Source organism: Bison bison, unplaced genomic scaffold, assembly GCF_000754665.1.
Source record: "Bison bison bison isolate TAMUID 2011002044 unplaced genomic scaffold, Bison_UMD1.0 scf7180017864461, whole genome shotgun sequence".
Classification (NCBI taxonomy): Eukaryota; Metazoa; Chordata; class Mammalia; order Artiodactyla; family Bovidae; genus Bison; species Bison bison.
The window spans coordinates 4,050,756-4,072,719 of record NW_011495023.1 but is presented as its reverse complement, the minus strand read 5'-3'; the positions used below and the strand labels follow the sequence as shown (position 1 = coordinate 4,072,719).

The following is a 21,964-nucleotide window of genomic DNA, read 5'->3' as shown; positions in this document are numbered from 1 at the left end:
AGCCATCTCATCCTCTGTTGTCCCCTTCTCCTCCTGCTCTCAATCTTTCCCAGCATCAGGGTCTTTTCAAATGAGTCAGCTCTTTGCATCAGGTGGCCAAAGTATTGGAGTTTCAGCTTCAACATCAGTCCTTCCAATAAACACCCAGGACTGATCTCCTTTAGAACGGACTGGTTGGATCTCCCTGCAGTCCAAGGGACTCTCAAGAGTCTTCTCCAACACCACAGTTCAGAAGCATCAATTCTTTGGTGCTCAGCTTTCTTTATAGTCCAACTCTCACATCCATACATGACTACTGGAAAAACCATAGCCTTGACTAGACAGACTTTTGTTGACAAAGTAATATCTCTCTGCTTTTTAATATTCTGTCCAGGTTGGTCATAACTTTCATTCCAAGGAGTAAGCGTCTTTTAATTTCATGAGAAAGATTTTAGCAGAAAGCAAAAATTCAGAAACTATCCAATAATACTTTTATCATTTTCTTATGTAAGTGTTGAAAGAGCTGACTTGAATATGAATATATTGTATTTTGAACATTTTTATACATCTTGACATAAGATTTCCAGCAAAACAAATATTTAAACCAACAGACTGTTTTTACTAAATGTTCTCTTCTTACCACAATATGTCTTTTCATTATAAGACTGTTAATCTAAGGTTCACCTAATACTCAATAGTCATTTCTATTTTTTTTAACATGGAAGCCAACTGTAAACTTTGGTTTTTACTTTTAAATGTTGGTTTCCTTGTCCTTTAAGGATCTTTTTTCCTCATAATAATTTAGAACCTACTGTTTTTTAATTGAAAAATTCAATTTCATTCTTGGACAATTAAATTTTAACTATTTCCAGGGGAATTCATTATTGCATTAGTACAAACCAGCTAAGGGAATGGAATATGTAATTTAGCACTAGAATGATCCCTTTTTAGCTACTCCATATATGTTTGTTAGATTGCATTTGTTGAAGTTTAGTTTTCTAAATTATAACCAAATAAAATGCAGCCACCACAGTTGGCTAACACATAAGCAAAACTTGAAAATCACTTGGATAATCTTGAAAAAACAAGTATAAACAGATGTGATGCTAAATAATTCTACAGATTTTATCTCTAGTTTGCCAAATGGTGCTCAGATGGAATGCAAACACAGCATCATTCACTGACTGGAAAATCAAAGACAACTTTAAAGATGCCTTGATATTTCAGGTGGGACTTCATTACCAGGAGACTTGGCTCAAGCACCTGTTGCTTTAGATTTTGGAAAAAAGAAATCTGGTTTCCAATCTGTATTCACAGTTACCCACCCAGAGAGACTGGCAGATGGCCAGTGGCAAAAAGGAGGCAGAGACCAAAATGCAAAATATATGATAGATGAAAGACAGAGAGCTTTAGATTATAGATAGATAAAATACATAGTTCAGTACATTTCTTTTTTAAAGAATTAAATGCATTTTATATCCAAAAGGCTAATAAATCCAATGCATCTCTTCTGGAGAAAGAAATATTGGCCATACATTCAGCATTGATAATTTTCTGTTCCTGAAAGGCTCTTTAACTTTAGAATCTTCTGAAAGAGTATCCAAATTTTAATACACCTTAACATATATTTCCTTTCTTTTAATATTTATTGATTGATTTGGTGTAGGTAACATGTACATATGTAAGTTCAAACTCTATAAAAGGGAATCTGATGAAATGATATTATCTTTTTATGTCAATTTCCAATTCATGGCAGTTTTTCCAAAGGTGAACTCTGTTACTAGTATCTCATGTACATTTTCTTTTTTTTTTTTTTCATTTTTTTTTTTCATGTACATTTTCAAAAGTACTCTCTATATCAGAATACACTGACATCATACCTCATTATACTAGTAGAATTAATTCACACACAAAAATCTGTACACTATTCAAGCCAACCTTGGAATGCTTAGAAGGAAATAAAAATAGACTCTAAATCTGTATTCTTAAAAGACAACTTTGTTTATGCTATATTTCAAGATAACCTAATTAAGAGATGTACTAAGATTCTTTATTTAAATTTGAAGGATTATAAAGGGACTTACACTAAAATGATTTCAAAATTCAATTCACTGCTTATAAGTCCTGCATGTCAAAAACAATTATCTTGGATGTATAGTATTTCTAGAAGTATCTTTGCTCTTTTAGAACAGTGAATTTCTACTTTGGAAGCAGTAATTTAAAATTTAATTTAAAAATTCAGAAATCAAACATGTTCCAACAATTCTAACTAGCCAACAATGTTCCAAAATAATCTTATTTATTTATTATATATGCTGCTGCTGCTGCTGCTAAGTCACTTCAGTTGTGTCCGACTCTGTGTGACCCCATAGATGGCAGCCCACCAGGCTCCCCCGTCCCTGGGATTCTCCAGGCAAGAACACTGGAGTGGGTTGCCATTTCCTTCTCCAACGCATGAAAGTGAAAAGTGAAAGTGAAGTCACTCATATGCTATACTTGGCCAAAATTTTCTTGTTTTCTATTATTATGATCTATTTTTTGTTACCTCTTGATAGATTTTAACAACAAATATTTTTGCCTTCAGAACTTTTTTTCCGTAGTATTTCTCTATTCGAAATTAAGAACAAGTGTTTCCACACTGCAGGTTTACAGGATTCTCAGCCTACATGTGAAAGAGCAGCATTCCCACTATACCAGTCTCCCATTACCCCAGGATCCCCTGAGAAGGGCTGTTAGAAAGTTAAATCCTTGGGCTTCACTCTGGACTTACTGAATATGAATCCCCTGGAGGGTTTCAGAGATACTTGCATTTTAACAAGCTTTGGTAGCAATTCTCATCTTTTTTTAATTGGAAAATAATTGCTTTACAATGTTGTGTTGGTTTCTTCTATACAACAATGTGAATCAGTCATAAGTATATATATGTCCCCTCTCTGTTGAACTGCCCTTCCATCTCCCACCCCATCCCACCCCTCTGGCTTCTCATGGAGCACTGGGTTGAGTTCCCTGTTTTATACAGAAACTTCCTACTAGTTGTCTACTTTACATATGGTAATGTATATGTTTCAATGCTTTATTAGCAGTTCTTCACTGTACTTGTGTGTGAGAACCACTGAGCTTACAGTCATTCAGATGCAAAGAACATAAGAAGCAAACATATCTAGATGACATATTGATTTCACATTTTAGCATATACAGTCAAAGAGCTTTATTAATTTGTCCAAGGTTAGTCAGTTAACTCTTGGCTGTGGCTCTAGGTGTTCAGACATCCAGTCTGAATTTACTTCAGACAACAAAACGTGGCTTCCTCTCTAGTTTCAATTTTGGGAATTTTGATTCCTTTTGAATAACTCAGGAACACTTCCTCCATTTAGGGCGCCACTTGAAGTTTGGCTGGTTAGTACTCCCTGACACAGAAAGTCCAATACACTTAATAAGTATACACTAAAGAGAGAGAATTTCATTTAGTTTAGATTTGTGCTACTACGGTCACCAGTTTCAGATTTATGGGCAATTTATCCACTGTTGCTGAGTGTATATAATTAAAGCCTAATGTTTCCTTGATGCCTTCAATTAGAAGTGACAGCAATTGTTTTCTTGTCTATCAGGAAGAACAGTTAGAACTGGACATGGAGCAACAGACTCGTTCCAAATAGGGAAAGGAGTACGTCAAGGCTGTATATTGTCACCCTGCTTATTTAACTTATATGCAGAGTACATCATGAGAAATATTGGACTGGATGAAACACAAGCTGGAATCAAGATTGCCAGGAGAAATATCAATAACTTCAGGTATGCAGATGACACCACCGTTATGGCAGAAAGTGAAGATCTAAAGAGCCTCTTGATGAAAGTGAAAGAGGAGAGTGAAAAAGTTGTCTTAAAACTCAACATTCAGAAAACTAAGATTATGGCATTTGGTCCCATCACTTCATGGCAAAATGCTGCGGAAACAGTGGAAACAGTGACAGACTTTATTTTAGGGGGCTCCAAAATCACTGCAGATGGTGACTGTAGCCATGAAATTAAAAGATGCTTGCTCCTTAGAAGAAAAGTTATGACCAACCTAGACAGCATATTAAAAAGCAGAGACATTAGTTTGCTGACAAAGGTCCGTCTAGTCAAAGCTATGATTTTTCCAGTAGTCATGTATGGGTGTGAGAGTTGGACTATAAAGAAAGCTGAGTGCTGAAGAATTCATGCTTTTGAACTGTGGTATTGAAGAAGACTCTTGAGAGTCCCTTGGACTGCAAGGAGATCAAACAAGTCCATCCTAAAGGAAATCAGTCCTGAATATTCATTGGAAGGACTGATGCTGAAGCTGAAACTCCAATACTTTGGCCACTTGATGCAAAGAACTGATCATTTGAAAAGACCCTGATACTGGGAAAGATTGAAGGAGGAGAGAGGGATGACAGAGGATGAGGTGGTTGGATGGCATCACTGACTCAATGGACATGAGTTTGAGTAAACTCCAGGAGTTGGTGACGGACAGGGAGGCCTGGTGTGCTGCAGTCCATGGGGTCACAAAGAGTCAGACACGACTGAGCTACTGAACTGAACTGATCATAAGTAGGCAAAGTGACAAAACATTCCAATTAATTTTTTATCAATGAAATAATTTTTTTTGTATCTGACATAAGTACATAAGTAAGGAGATACCTTCTATCAAAGAAAAAGTAGATTTTGCTATAGTTATGAGTAACTTTCATATTTTGTATCTACATCTGACATTCAATTTATATACTAAAAAGAATAACATTTTTGGCAATCAAAATATTACTAATCAGTAATTCTTTTAAGCAGATAGAAGAGATTTCAACTTGAAAGTCAGTATATTGGAACACACATCAATAAAATTTATTTAAAAAATTAAAAACTCAGTGAGTTCTAAATCTCCATCTGAAACTAGGTACATTTTCAAACAGAACTTTATTCTACCCCAATCCACTGAAATAAGTCTAATTATAATTAATTTTGGATCAGGGCTTCTAGATTTCTTAATGGCTTCTATTTGATTATTAGGTCTGGACTTCACACCTTATCACGAAAGTTAATAGGTGTCCTTATGTGAAAAAAAATTATATAAATGAATAATTTACAAGTAGCTTCAATGTGAATTTATTAGACCATAATGTCAAAAGTGTTACAGACTAGAGCTTTGTCCAAGATATAAAAGGTGCATTTGAACAGGTAAAATTACACTCAATCTACTGACCTATCTTAATTTTACAAATTTCAGACTTGACCATAATTTCAGAGTATATGGCTTGTCAATCAAGAATCATAGGTTCCTGATCCTCTCCTTCAATCTTAAAACCTTGGATTAAATTAAGCCTTACTATTAAATCAGACCAACTTTTTATGGCTTTGTATGGCCTTCTAGGGCTTCCATTGTGGCTCAGCTGGTTAAGAATCCGTCTGCAATGTGGAATACTTAGGTTCGATCCCTGGGTTGGGAAGATCCCCTGGAGAAGGAAAAGGCTACCCACTCTGGTATTCTGGCCTGGAGAATTCCATTGACTCTATAGCTCATGGGGTCACAAAGAGTTGGACACAATTGAGCAACTTTCATTCATTCATTCAATCATGGCCCTCTAAGGATTATAGTGGAGTTGCATGTTACTTCAGGGCTACATATTGAGGGGGGTAAGTAAGTAAAAATCATACTCAGTCAAAATATGCTTGGAATTCCCTTAGTTACAGCCCTCTCAGGAGCCTGACATTCTGTTCTTCCTTCAATATCAAAATGGGCTACGGAGTGTGAGGTTCTTGGTGATGAAGTTGTTGGCTTGCTTCTTTGAACCATATGATAATGAAAAATACCCACTGTGTCTTTAAACACTAGAGTCCCACTCAGTGCAGCAAAGGTGCCTGCGTTAAGGGGTACAAAGGACCAAGATCAAAGGACAAAGATACATTCAAGTCACCCTGGTGCTGTTTTTTAGAAGCAAAAGATTACTGACTGGTGAAAGGTGAGATCAGCTGCACAGTTTAAATTTGTTCTCTCCAACTCCCTTTTTTCTCCCAAATGTAGGCAATTTAATTTCTGTAAGCTAATGAAAATATGAGAAGAATTTTCTTTTAAAAAATTAGATGTGCTTTTATTTGTTGTTGCTGTTGTTGTTTAGTCTCTCAGCCATATCTGGCTCTTTTGGGACTTCATGGTCTATAGCCCACGAGGCTCAGGTGTCCATGGGATTTCCCAGGCAAGAATACTGGAGTGGGTTGCATTTCCTACTCCAGCGGATATGCATTTATATCCTTAATTAATTTAGGTTGATAATATATTTCCTATTGTTAATGAATTACTGGCCAATATTTCTGACTTTATGTATTTTCAAAATTTTTGAAATGTATTACATGTGATTCTTCCTATTTCTCTTTTTGTTACTGAAAGGAAACTCAACTCATTTAGTGCAAAATAACAGGCAGTGCCAGAAGATGCTCAGGGAGATGCAGTAGAAATAATAGGTAAAAAAAATAGAGAAAGTTATTCAGAAACATCTCTCCCTTATCTCATATTTTTTCTTAAGTAAATATGTTATAGTATTCTTCTGTAGATCCATTAGGAGAGGTTTGCCTATTTTATTTATTCTTTTGATGGGTGGAATCATAGAACATTTATTACCAAGTTTTTACCAGTACCAGTCTTATGACTTTGACTGAAACTAAGTAATTATAAGGTGGAAAATTCTTTTAAAATGAGGCACCAAGAGACTAACTCCTCAGCGTTCAGAGTGCTTAATGATAAATGTTAACATTTTATGCTGGGCATCCCCATAATTCTTTCTATAGCCACGTGGTTGACACTGACAAAGCCAATGGGGAGAAATGGCCGAAGTGGGCAATTACAATTCCCAGTAAAGTGGAAATTTCTGGCCTCAATTATCTCACAGTTCAGTCCAGCCTGTATGTATTGGAATCCTTTATTAGGTCCAGTGCTGTGTTGGATGCTGTAGGAGACATGAAAATGAGTAAGATTAAGATTGCATTTCTGCCTTTTAAAGAATTTATGTTCTTTTATGCCCCCTTTGTTGGTTCCTCCTTTATTCATCAACTTCATGTGGCAAAATTCAAATCACAGGAAAGAGTATATAATGAAAAGCAATACTCATTCTCCTCCTGTCCCTGTTCATGATCATTTCCCTGGAGACAAATACATTTATCAGTCATTTAGATATTTTCTCTGAGATATTCTCTGTCTAAACAAACATACATGCATACAAATACTTTAAATAATTTTATGTAATGGAAAATCAGCATCATACCTCATTATGCCAAGCCATAGGCTGGTTCCTGGGATGTCTTCTATTTTCAATTTATGTTCTCTACACAGCTGATCTCATTCAGTCCACTGAATTTAAATGCTATCTATATGATAATAGCTCTCCAATCTGAGCTTCTAGCCATAACCTTTTCCTGGAATTTTTGGCTCATATATCCCTACCCACCCGGTATTTCTACCTGGAAGTCTGACAGGCACCTTAAACTTAAAATCTTTATTTATTGAAGAGTTTACCCCAACCAAACTCTATTTCTCCCTACCCTAGCCTCTATCTCGTATGCCATCTTGCCTATCTCAAAAAGTGAGCACCAGCATCCATCAAACTGGTCAAACAAAAATTTAGGAAGTATCCTGGATTCATATCATTTTCTTTGCCTTCATTTCTAATCCATTACAAAGTAATTTGTCTCCCTTTGAAATGCTCTTTCCTTTCACTTTGGTGTAGCTGGTTCCCAGCTGTTTTGTTGCTATTCAGTCACTAAATCATGTCCGACTTCTTGTGACTCCATGGTCTGCAGCCCACCAAGCTCCTCTGTCCTTCACTATTTACTGGAGTTTGCTCAAATTCATGCCCATTGAGTCTGTGATCTGTCTAACCATCTCATCCTCTGCCATGCCCTCCTCCTCCTGCCCTCAATCTTTCACAGTTGTTTAGAGTTAAGTTTAACTGTCCCTTTTCCCAAGAAGCCTTACCTGGCCACTCAGTCCAGAACAAGGACCAGCTCTCTAAACTTGACAGACCACTCATCATCAACTGACTTTTTAATTTAATTATCAATTCATTCATTTTCTAGCTTAAGACACTACACTCTAAGCTCCATGAGAACTTTGCCTTGATTGATGCATCACTAGGTTTCTAACTACCTCAGTGCTTAGACTAACAGTTGCTGTTCAGATCAATGTGGAAAGCAGTCAATACATTTTTAAGTAAATGAATGAGTAAATGAGTACTTTAAGAGCCAAAATATACTGGCTTTGTCAAAATGTTTGTAACATCCATAACAGCGTATGGAAAAATTATAACGAACTTTTTGACCAACCCAAGATTTTCAGTTAAAAACTGAACATTTGGAAGGTGATGGCTGATGAAACCAAGGTCTCTTCACAAAGACAATGGTTACTTAGCATGAAACCAACATGTACACTCCTGTTATTCTTATCAGTTTTGCTATATTTTACCTTCTGATATCCTATTTTTTTTGGCCTAGCACTCACCACTACTAACTTAATTTCCTGCATATCTCTTTGCTTAAACTCTATCTTGCTTACTAAACATTTAAGCTCTATGAGAGAAGTAATTTTCTCTCAGTTACTATTGACTTCCCAATCTAGGATAGTAACTTAAACATGAGATACTAAATTTTTTTTTTTTTGAATAAGTGAAGATAAAAGGTATGGGTGAAAGTGGTTGATTCAGGGCCTCTCAGCTTTCAGTGAAGAAATAAAAACAATCTTATCTAGAAAAAATGACCACCTATCCCAAGAAAATGTTTTCAGTGGGCCATACTGAATGGCTTACAGCATCTTAGTTGCCAGACCAGAGATTGAACCCAGGCCCAAGGCAGAGAAAGCATTGAGTTTTAACCACTGGGGAATTCCTCTGAGAAAACATTTTTGATCATCGATCTCATTAAATGTTCCTATAACTCAAATTCCTTTAGACCTTGGATTAGCCATTATAAACATTTTGCCTTGGTTTTGGTTTGTTGAAAAATGGGAGTTAAAGGAAATAAACAAACCAATTAAAATTATCTTTTTAGAGGAAGGCCAACTTGAGAATTCAGTAATTGCCACCAACTGATTATCATTCAGGGATAAGAAAGCACAAAGGGAAAGGTAAGAAGCATGGAAGAAAAGAGTCTGAGAGGCAATTTTCATGCTCCTTAGGATAAGATGTTTCTTGTTTTATTGAATTTGTTAACAAAAGCTCTAAAGTCTAGGGAAATGCTACTGGGCAGCAAAAGTGAAGTTTTTGATGCTCACAGGCCTAAGGAGAAATTAATAAAATGCAGTGGGGAAATTAAGTTGAACAAAAGTGCAATGAGCCATAGTTAAACCAATTAATTAAGCAGGTCTTGATATGTATATAACTGAGTTGCTGATGAATTAAAAATAAATCCAAGATTTTAAGCTAGTGTTTGGTATGCAACCAAACACCAAATGGTAACATGCAGAAAACTTGAAGTTTTCTTTAATACTCTTCTTTGACAAATTCCTTCCTCATTCATATGCATCATCACCTTTCTTTTTCCATTAATCTTAAAAAACCCCTATGCTTTCAGTAATATATAAAAGTCATGCTTTGCTTGATTCTCTTCTGCATTCTTTTCATGTCAACTTCAAAACCATGTAATTTTCTTGCACCCTCAATTACAGAAATATTCATTTCCCATAGTATGTCAACTGTTTATCAAGAAGTGGTTAAGATTAAGTAGCTTAGTACACCTGTGGCCTGGTCTGTGTGAGGCAGAAGAGGTGAGATATCAAAATGGCAGGCCGGAGCCAACGCAACACTGTAAAGCAATTATCCTTCAATTAACAAACAAACAAACAAAAATCCCCAGAAGGCCAGAAGTCACAGAGATTGAGTTTCAAACTCATCACTGAAGAGCTCTGAGATCATATACGAGTGACTTAGCTCCTGGAAGCCTCAGTTTCCTCAACTACAAAAATGTTGTGTGAATTAAATATCTTTGGAAATTCCTTGGAACGATATATGTCAGAGAAACTTCTCAATAAAATGGGAGCATTAACAGTACAAAGAAGTTTGTCACTTGATGCGTTTTGATTGTCAAAATTGCTTGCTTGGAACCCTAAACATACATTTCCATCAAAAATGTTTTAAAAAATAATGAAATGGTTAGTGGAAGGTAGATTTCTAGACTAGTGTCCCAAACCTTCATTTATAATATCATTATTTCAGTTGAGAATTGTCCTAATAGTTCTCTAGGTGAGGTGGCTAGTTCATCCTGGTTTTCTGTCAATGTTCCTGGTTTCAGCACTGAATATCCCTCATCCTGTGAGACGTTTCATTCCCAAACTAACTCAAGATTCCGTCATTTGGAACCTAACCATCAGTCATTCACTCATTCATGTTTCTGCAGTAGCAGGTACATCCTTAGGCTGTGGAGATATGGAGACAATTTACTTTTAATAAACTCAGAGCCTAGCAGACGAGACCAATAAGGGACAAACGTCCATAAGCCCTGAGCAAGATGCTAAACATAGAGGTTGGCGCAGAATGCCAGGAACCACAGGCTTCCCGGGTGGCTCAATGGTGAGGAATCCTCCTGCCAATGCAGAAAACTCAGAAGATAAAGGTTTGATCCTTGGGTTGGGAAGCTCCCCTTGGAGAAGGAAATGTCAACCCACTCCAGTATTCTTGCCTGGGAAATCTCATGGACAGAGGAGTCTGGCGGGGGGCTACAGTCCATGGGATTGCAAAGAGTAGGACAGGATTGAACAACTGAGCACAGATGTACCCATGCCAGGAACCACAGCGTTTGGGCACCTCACACAGACTCAGATGAAGGAAAGTTGGTGAACACTAAACTGGAACTTGAATTAAGTTTGCACCTCAAATCAAAACCTTCTACTTCATTCTTCTGGGCATTTTTCATGTTTTAGTTCAGTATTACTTAAATATACATATTAAAATGCCATATCTTTAGATTCATTTTGGTCATCATCTAAATGGATTTTGACTAACTTCTGATCTGCATGTAATTTGTATGCATTGTCAGCAATATCTGGATCTAAAGGATTATAAATCCTTAATTTTATAGCAGTTCTTCCCACTCTGGAGAGACAGCCAAGAATCTACTTTTAAGAACATGAATAGCCTACTTGATTTTGCATTATTAGCAATTCATTGCACAAAGGAAATTATTGGAACAACATGTTACATTGAAAATAAAGCAACAGTTACAGTAAATACTACTACTCTCTCTATGATATTATAGTGGTTGTCCTAAAGTCAGCAAGTTACACATGTTTCCAAAAGCTTGTTATCAAGGAACTGGAATTCTATTCTTTAAGCTTCAGTAACTTCTAAAGTCTTCCTGAACATGCCTCTATCATCACATCAAAGGCTGCAGTAAGAAGATAAGACACCGGCTTCTTATAAAACAGAAAGCTCTGGTGGAACATGTAGGAACCTGAAGACTCAGTTCTCCTCCTGGAGCAAGAAGCAGATTTTTCATGAACTCTGAAGGTGAGAGGGGACTTATTCTCAGACACACTGGAAGTTCCATGGTGGGCAGTGAAGTGAGTCACTTAGTCGTGTCTGACTCTTGCGGCCTCATAGACTGTAGCCTGCCCGACTCCTCTTCCTCTGTCCATGGAATTTTCTGGGCAAGAATACTGGAGTGGGTTGATCTATATGACCCACTGCTGCTCTCCCAGCACTTGGGACATAACCAATGCACAAAATGGTTGAGTAACACATTTAAATGTCTTCACTCTGTATTTCCAACAAATGATCATCCAGTCTCTGAAAAACCCTACAGACTGAAAAATCCTCTTTGCATTCATGAAAATTGGTAAACCTCTTTGACACCAGCAAGTGATGCAGCTTAAGTTTCGAAGTCAGTTAGTTACAACCCAGGCCCAAACCCCACATTCTATTTATGTAGCACAGATCAGTTAGGGTCATCACATTCCTCAGCCTCCGACTAGACCTCTAATCCTGGTTGGTAACCTCTGAGATATTTATAGGAATTTGCTAAGACTGTTCATGTGATTAAACATAAAACATCCTTGTTACTGTGAAGATATGTCATATCATGATTTCTGAAGACTATGAACCAATAGCATCAATTTATAGATTCATCCATCACCATCATCAATCTTAAGTCCCATCGTGATTAGAAGTAGGTCAGATGATTATCGTATGGACTACAAAGATTCCTAGTCATTTTGAGCAAACATAGAAAAATATGACAATTCCCTCATCTGAGCATTTTGGTGTATTTTTTTTTTAACACGTGTATATTTGTTCATGTATACCCAGTCAACACACCTTACACATTCAAAACTCAATGGAAGAGTACAAGCAACACGTCTTCACAAAGTTTTTAAATGTTTTGCATTATTCTCTTTTACCTTTGAAGTTTGCTACACCAACTGCAGTTGAAGCCAATCTGAGAGGATACACAGGGGCCGCAACCATTGAATTGGAGACACGCTAGGAAACAGGAGAGAATGGATGCATCAAGGCTAATTGGCAGCATGAAGAGGAGAGGAAAAAAAAAAAGATAACGCCACTAACATTGAAATCACCCACGCATCCCCATATATATGCAGGATCCAGAGACCCATGCATAAATAGACCAGATCATCAAACTTGCAAATTGTTTTCCCACCCAGTTTTGTTTCCATGTTAACTTACTAGGCAGTGGGGTCATCTCCACAGCTGAAATATTGGTGATTTTTGACATCTGTAGTTCCACTCGGTGGTATTCATAAATTGTTCTTCTTCGAACATCTGTAAAAACAAAAAATAGAAAAAAAATCCCCTTTCAACATTTTTTCACTTATAAAAAAACTGCACTTTAATAGTGAATGTAGAGTTACATGCTTTTCACCTGATGGGACTTTAAAATAAAAAATTTAAATAATCAAAGCCTGTAAAAAGATTGAGTATCAAAATCTGAAACTCAGTGACCATGTACCAGAAGTCTTTTCATCAGGAAATTGAAAATGTTGATTAGGGTCTCAGATTTCTCACTTATTTAACAGGGTTCAAATCTATTTTCAAACCCAGTGTATACTTAAGATAATTTCTTGATAGATTTATACATTTTGAAAGAACTTGACATATGAAATCAAGAAGGTAAGATAATCCCACTTCTCTGAAGCTAAAGTGAGTCCTTTAGGAATGGGTAGCAATCAAAATTTTTTCATAGCATAAATACACCTGGTTTAGCTAGAATAAGAGTCTGTTTTAAAGGTTTAGGGCAAGTTTCTTTAATAAAATTGAAGACACAACTCAAATCATTAAATCAATATTGCTATTTATTAAATATACAGTGTCATATCCAATGAAGGTTAATAATTAACACTTATATTGCATGTAGGAATTTATAATAATTCATCAGCAAATCCAGCCATGTTCCTGAAGAATAGGTTAGATGAAAACTTTGAGAAGAACTTTAATAAGTACTAATACAATTATGTAAAGTTTAAAAAAAAAATAAAATTAGAAAAAAAAAATCAGATAAATACAAGCAAGTGTATCTTATACCAAAACAAGACACTGATGATACGTATTCAAAATCTACTTTAAAAAAAGACCTGAGCCTTATACTTATTAGCTTGCCTGACTTCGGTAAGTATAAAGAGAAATGTAATATTATCAGCATTTTACCTAGCTCTTGGAATGGTTACAAAAACAGGAATGCATTTCTGGATACTATGATACCTATCAGGAATTATTTGACAAGCTATAAATTATATTTAAAACATTGATTTTAGGAAGTCATATGTCATAGTGTTAACAAAAAAATTTATGCATTTGAACAGTCTGGTTCAAATCCTAGTGTTGCTACTAGGTATGTCATGACCTTGGGCTCTTGTTATCCTTTCTGTCCTTCACTTTTCTCATCTATAAAATAGAGATAATAGTACCTATATCACAGAGTTGTTTTGAGGATTAAGATGAGATAGTAAATGAAAGTTGCTTAGAATAATCCCTTTCACACAGTAGGTGTTCAGAAAATGTCAGACATAATTTTTGTCTAATTTCAATATGGCAACCATAGATCATACTGCATGTAATGATCTAATTCCTATAGATTTAGGCCCTGAAATTAGGCTTCTGGGATTTTGTCTCCCATTTTATATTAGGGAGGGTTAAATTTTGATTGAAGTCAACAGACCCAACAATGATGCCCTCTAGGACATGAAGCAGGAGTGTGGTAACTCAGAAGACAGAAAGCTGTCCGTTAGTAACCACGATCAGGAAATGTAGATATCCACACATCTGGGAGGGAAGTCAAATATTTACTCACAACCTACACACACTTCCTTTTCTCTCCACACATATTCTTTCACCCACTTCTGATTATTCTCCATGAAGTTCTACAGCAGAAGAGGAAGGGGAGGGAGTAGCCCAAAATGAACTCTGTGGGGACTGGGGATGCATATAGAGCCCTTCACTGAATACACCTTCAGGTTTCTCAGATTAGGAAAAACTGCTTAGAAATCCAATTCACATCTTTTTGGCATAAACAAAAGATGCACATATAATTTTCAAGTGAAATTTTATCCAACATTAGTGAAAATGCTAATTTCATGGTATTTAGTAAGGTGTCTTGATATACATGAATCATGTCTTCTCTCTTTTTAACTTTTAAGGCATATGAAACCATCACTCAGCTTCTGCCTAAATGGTATACATTCCTATATACTGGTTTCCCATACATTTTGCTAAACAATTTAGCTCTCAGAAATAAATAAATAACATGGACTTGCCCTGGGATCACTGTGATGGGGCTTTATGAGCCTTCTTCATCCTAAAATTTGCATAGTATCTATCATATTAGTAGGTGCTTAAAATACTAGTTTTCTTTTAATTTCATACTGTACTTTGAAAAGCTCAAACAATGGGCATGACAGTGAAGCCTCTGGGAGTTTATTATTGATGAAGCAGATGGGGTAAGGGGAAGGAGTGACCTTTTCTGCCATGCTACTTCTATCACCTGCTCAGACACCTCCAACAATTGGGAGGAGATGAATTCAACAAAACCAAAATCAATAAGAATGAGTTTTGTTTGATGACCTGCCAATTAATGACAGCTTCCAAATGGTCATTTCTGTTGTATTTCAGACATCTCCCTGTCAAAAACAAGTAATTAGGAATGTATTTACTGGTAGCTCCTGCCAATGCTAGAAACTTTCATTTGATTCCAGAAATGTATTTCACTCATGTGTCTTCTTGGAAGCTAGCCAAAATAATGGTGAACCAAACATTCTGTCTTGTTGTGATGCAGCTTCAACCGTTTTACTACACCTTTACAAAACCAAGATCAACTATAATACCCATGAAGGGCTTTAAATTTTTTTAAATGAAATGAAATAAATCTGTCAGCAGCTAACACATAGAGAATAAAATTCAATAATCAAAATCTTAAGGCAATATGATTCAAAGCATAACCATTGAATTACACTTTTTTAGATATTTTAAACAATATCAGCGGGAGGGACTGAGTGATCATATGGAAGCACCAGGAATTCTCTCCAATCAATATCCATTCTAGCTCAAATGGAAACAGTTTAATGAGTACCCTGTGGCATGATTAGCGATGATCTAGTTTATTTGTCTGCTTGAAAACTAACATTCACAGTGAGAATGTATGAGTTATTTCCTAAATTTCCTAAATTGTCTGATTCTTACATTTATATAAATATTTTAATATCTTGTCTGAATTGTCAAGTAAATGATTAGCTAACACGTTCTTATCTATGTGTTGCAATGCTTAATGACTGGTCCCTAATGATTATTTATTTTCTTTTCTAGTCCCAACTGGGCCTAGCACACAGCACCATTTGGTGAGAGTACTCTTTAATGTAAATATCATATATTGCAAAACTCAATGACAAGTTCATTCCCAGCATTAAGACTCGGAAAAAAAAGACTCTTGAGTGAAAAAGTGCACTATTACAGAAGTCATAAGCTTCCCACACAAAAATCCAATACATGAAAAGAATTAGCCAGTTGGAGCTGTGAAATAAAGCATCTACAATAGAAGATACTTCTGCCTCAAACATTTACAAATATTTATTTATTCTTATTTATTTAGCTGCACTAGGTCTTAGCTGTGGCATGTGAATACTTCGTTGTAGCATATGGATCTAGTTCCCTGACCAGAGATCGAACTCAGGCCCCTGGCACTGGGAGCACAGAGTCCTAGTCACTGGATCACCAGGGAAATCCCTGCCTCAAATGGTTTAAAATTCTCTCTATAGTTCTAATCCTATTAAACAATAATATAAGTTAGCACTGGACAAGGCAACATAAAATTTAGGTGACCATGAGGTGCTAATCTGAACCTCTCAGATTTTCCTCTCATTATTCTTTTGTGTTCATAAAAATTCTAAAAAAAATTTCAATTATGTCAAAATTAATCAGTGATTTCTAATATCTAAAAAATTCTTGTTTTTTGCTTCTTTTGAAAAATCAAGATCAATCAAATAGGGTATGGGAGAACCATATGTATTAAAGCAATAAAATATCACTTTGCATAATGCTTTCTATCTTTGAAGAGTTTTATGAGCGGTGACTCGATGGGGAAAATGTCAGGATTTCTATTTCTGCTTCCTTTTGTTGAGCCTGGAGTGAGCTAGTATGTACTTGACAACAGAGTGCCTAATGAAGCTGTGCAGTAAAGAGAAGCAATTTTATCTTCTGTAAAAATGAATAATTTTGAAGTGTTTTTCATTTTGAGGAGAGACAAGGTAAGATGACACAATTTACTGAAGGGTTTGTAGATCGATCCGTCATTAAATGAATGAGAAAAGTCCTGATAACTTTGAAAATAATAGATGAGGTTCAGGTCTTCTGAAAAAGCTTTAATTGCAGTGTATAAAAATTAAGGAAAAATATTGTCAACATGTTCTTTCATTTTAGTTACTAAGTAATTATAATAGATGTGTCCTACTACCAAGTCCAAAATTATACACATTTTTTAATGGGCAAAATCAGTTAAAGCAGAATGCTTAAATTTGAAAATGTATCACTGAATCATTTCTAAAATCCTAAAGCCTTTCAAAAGACAAAGAAGAAGTAAAAAGTAGGTTAATATAAATATTATACTTGAAATTTAATATTTTATTTCAACATATACATACGGTTCATTGTCATTCTATTCAATGTGGTAACCATGAGTCATACATAACTCTTACAATTGAAATTAATTTAATCCAATTAAAAATTCAATTCCCCAGTCACATTTCAAGTGCATGGTAGTCACGTATGGCTAGTAAGTCCATACTGGACAATTCAGGTTTAAAACATTTCAACAGCACAGAAAGTTCTATTGAATAGTATTGGTCTATGCTGTTATTATTTTTTTTTTTTTAGAATTAAAGCTTAAGGTATTTTGTATAATAAAACTGCATCTCTGTTTCTGTTTAAGTTACTTTTTTTTTAGTCTGTGCACATAATTTTGATCAAGCTCTTTGAAAAATTGCTGCCTATTCTGTAATTTCATAAGGAAACCATGTATGGTAAACTATATACAGTGCTAAAGAGTTCCCTAAATTTCTAAGTATTTTTAAAATACATTTGCTTCCCAAATTATTTTTGAAAATGCTGTTTCTCATTGAGCTGTGAATAATAATAACCAACAAAGTGAAGGCACAAACAGTGTCAGTATATTTAAAATAGTACATGCCGATGAGAAAGGGACTGGTGTTAAGAAAGAGCCAGTTAATGTATGTTGGTGGGAAGAAAAAAGTGGAGTGTTCTAAGGGATTGAGAAATTGTCATTATTTTAACTTGTAGTAGAACAATTTCAAGTTAGGTCAGCTGCTTTCCAGATTAGTTTCTAGTACAGGAATTCTACATGCAGTTGTAACTTTGACGTTACTGAAATGACATAGCTTTGAATTTCCAAATAAGCCAACCATGGAGACACGAGTGGACTTTCAGCATTTCTTGCTGGAAATGTTATGCTCATTAAGCTCAGAAGGTGAAGGAAAAGGTGAGGGATGATGGGGAAAGTCAGCACTCTGGAGACTGACTGAAATTCAAAATGTTAAATGGGAGGAGAGAAACAAACAAGTATGAACGGTATCAGTGAGCACTGTCCATTTATCCAAGACCTCTACGTACTGTGTAAAAGGATCTGGAGGGACATAAGCTGAGACTGAGAAACAATTATTCAGTAGAGCTACTTAGCAAGAACGTATGGCAATTATACATGATCTATGAATAGATGACAATGTTAGAACTTTCTGGTAATCACAAGAATATTAGAGCAACAATGAAATACCATGTTCCGCATATCAAATCTGTGAAGTTTAAAAAATGATAATATTGTCTGAGAGCATTTGGGGAAAAAGGGTATGTAATACGATGCTGCCCGGGGAGTAAATTGTTACAGCCTTTATAGAAAACACTTTGTCAATGTACATAAAAATCCATTAACATTTAAGGGTTGCATATTCACTTTTTATGAATTAGATATGTGTAAACATTTAAAAAGAGGATGTTCAGTACTGTTGTTTTACTGATAATTAACATGAAAAGCAACCTACATGACAAACCAGTACAGAAACAAATTATATAAATTATGAAACAAAGGAATTTGTTGCAGCTATTGATGACCACATTTAGACAGGTATTTAGCAGTGTAGAAAAAAAAATGTTGTATATAAGAAAAACAGGCGCTAAACATATTTACAGGATAATACCAATTTTCTTCCTGTGTGTGTTTGTATACACTATAAACAAAATACTGGATGACGATACAAGGAAATATTGATTGTTATTTCTCTGTAGTAGATTTATGGGCACTTTAATTTCCTTCTTTGGGTTTTCTATTGTTTTAAAAATTCCCTTGAATTAATATGGACTGTGCTCATAATCCCAAGTATGTTTTTACCTCATATTTCTATAATTTATAAACAAGTTCCCTACATGTAGACCTATTTTTCACATCTGTTCCTTTGGGGACTGAACTGACTTATCTCTGTGGCTTTTGTTCTAAGTTCTATAAAATATTTTATGAAAAACAGAAGGTAATGCAGACATATACAACCAACAGACAATACAATAGGTTAACAAACAAATGATGTCATAATCAGAAAGAATGAGTTTCAGAGAGAGTGTCAAAGTGTCCTTGAGTGGAAATTCCCTGTGGCCTCACTCTCCAGGGCACTGGGTCTGGGTATGGACACCTCAGTCAGCACTACTGTCTTTTTAAAGTAGCAACGTTGATTCTGATGAATAAACATACATGCAAATACAAATACAGTGTTCCTTTGTGCCAGGTACCACATGCTATACACACATTGTATCTTTAGATACCAAGATGGTCATTTTGCACATAAAGAAAGTTATAGAAATTAAATAAAATGTTCAAGGTCTCATAGCCAGTATTCACATGACAATATCCCTTAAACTTTCTGGACTATTAACTAGCTTTTATCTTTTACTTTTCTCAATTATAAGGATTAATTTCATCATAGACATTTTTCATTTTTTTTTTTGAAGGAGGAAAGGAATTTCCCTTGTAACCTTAGAACTGTTTACTAACTTACTAACAATGCCTGAATTCCCTTTGATATTTTAAACTATCAGACCACCTAATCTTTTTTGAAAGGTAAAGTCTATTTTAATAAGCCATGGTGAAAGTAATAAGGAAAACATTTATTATTTGGATGCCTTTAAAAACTGAAAAAAAAAATTGTTTTGTTGTCAACGTTATGATGAAAGGGAGGTGAATCTTCATAATAAACAAATTCCATTTGCCTTATACCTTTTTGAGTGCTTTACCAAACCTTTACCAAATCTGATAAGAATGGTATACTAATTGTGGGTCCACTGGGAAGAATTATTCTCATGGTTGTCATACTTTCCCGTGTTGTCATGGCTAGATTAAGCCAAGGATCTACAGTCTATAACCCAGGTAACCAAAATGATTGTGTGTTAGTTAGTTGCTCAGTCGTGTCCAACTCTTTGCAACCTCATAGACTGTAGCCCACCAGGCCCCTCTGTCCATGGGATTCTCCAGGCAAGAACACTGGAGTGGGCTGCCATTTCTTTCTCCAAAAGGAACTATAGAAAGAGAGAAAGTAAAGTCACTCAGTCCTGTCTGACTCTGCGACCCCATGGACTGTAGCCGACCAGGCTCCTCCATCCATGGCATTTTCCAGGCAAGAGTACTGGAGTGGGTTGCCATTTCCTTCTCCAACCAAAATGATTAAAAGAATAGAAAATCGATCTTATGAGAATGAGGTCCTGTATAATAATGCACCTTGGAATACAGAAGAAATAAAACCACCCATTACTGAAGATAATGATCAGTTTTCCCTAAATTCACTCAGGAGAAGAAAAAGGGGTAACAGAGATAGAAGATTTAAATTCCCTATAAGGATGACTCCTAATAAGCAAGGTTGCTAAGTAAGGGAACAGAATCTTGAAAAGAACTTAAATATTTATCTAAATTCTGATTGTGCAAGTAAGTAGCATATTGATCTCTAGGAATCATCTAATTCCTCAAAAAAATATTACTTGTGTCACTTGTATTACGGTATTCTTGGGTTAGCCTAATCTCTGGTATAAATAAGTAAGCTGGTTTTTTTTTCCCCCTGACTGAGAATACAATGCAACCATGCAACCATGTCTTTTACATTGAACTTCCTAACACATACTGTTACACTTTATAAATGTGGGAACAGATTTTCAAGGAGATTAAAATTTCTCTGTTTCTCCAAAGACTTTTAAGTAGAACACATCAATTCCAATGTTCTTGCTAAAATATGGTCCCATCTAACGGCAGGGATGAGTGGACTGGAAACTCAGGACTTCTGTTCCTTCTTGGCAAATTTTCTCAAGATGACACTGAGGTTAACAGGAAATGTGAACATCACTCTGGCGCAAAGCCTGCCTGAGAGAAGCTTCTCCCTGAACTCAAAGCTTGAGTACTTCCTTTAGATGAATGCTGAGTCCCAAACTTCAGATGTAATCTGTTCTCAAAATTTATATTAACGTTGCCAATTTATTCAATGAAATTTATACTTAAGAAGGATATTTTCCCCTCCAAACATAAGGGTCACCCTATTACAATGTCACAAGGGATGCAAAAATTGCATTTAGGGATGATGCTGTCTGAGGACAATTTTGTCATCTGTCAGTTCTGACAGTTTTGTTTTCAATTTGGTCCTTTTCCCATATATTTTTTAAGTTGATATGTCATATTTTCACTTTTATTCAATTCAATAAATTTTCTATTCCTTCTTCTTATTTATTTATTTATTTTTTGCCTCACCTTATGTGGGATCTTCAGAGAAGACAATGGCACCCCACTCCAGTACTCTTGCCTGGAAAATCCCATGGATGGAGGAGCCTGGTAGGCTGCAGTCCATGGGGTCCCTAAGAGTCGGACTTGAGCGACTTCACTTTCATTTTTCACTTTCATGCATTGGAGAAGGAAATGGCAATCCACTCCAGTGTTCTTGCCTGGAGAATCCCAGGGACAGAGGAGCCCAGTGGGCTGCCGTCTCTGGGGTCACACAGAGTTGGACACGACTGAAGCGACTTAGCAGCAGCAGTATGCGAGATCTTGGTTCCCTAACCAGGGACTGAACTTGTGCTCCCTGCAGTGGAAGTGGGGAGTTGTAACCACTGGACTGCCAGGGAAGTCCCCTCTGATACAATAATTGAATATTAAAATACATTTGCAAAAAAAAAAAATTCCTTTACTTTGGTGGATCTTCTTCTTCAAACAATAATATATCAGAATATCAATGTGTACCAGGATGGCTTTTGAGGAAGCTGCAAATAAAATTCTTTCTGGGATGAAAGAAGCCACAAATAAAACTAGCGATCCTTTTACTTGAGTGATAATTGGCTCAGGTCATGCTTGACTGAAAACCTCTGAAAGGAAAAATGTGAGAACATTCTTCCTCACACAGGAATCAACTTGGCCTCTTCCAGGGCTCAGCCTCTTGTCTAAGAGTTCTGTCAGGATG

General features: G+C 35.9%; 1 protein-coding gene across 3 annotated transcripts in view; it reads right to left on the bottom strand.

The window, feature by feature from the left end:
- Window positions 1-21,964, bottom strand: part of PLXDC2 (plexin domain containing 2) — a 425,372-nt gene that overhangs the window by 87,696 nt on the left and 315,712 nt on the right. For all 3 annotated transcript variants that reach the window (XM_010859897.1, XM_010859896.1, XM_010859898.1), the window contains exons 8-9: window positions 12,657-12,752; window positions 12,371-12,452 (exon numbers count right to left, since the gene is read on the bottom strand). In XM_010859897.1, the coding sequence (XP_010858199.1) occupies window positions 12,371-12,452; window positions 12,657-12,752 (178 nt within the window). The remainder of the gene's footprint in view (window positions 1-12,370; window positions 12,453-12,656; window positions 12,753-21,964) is intronic.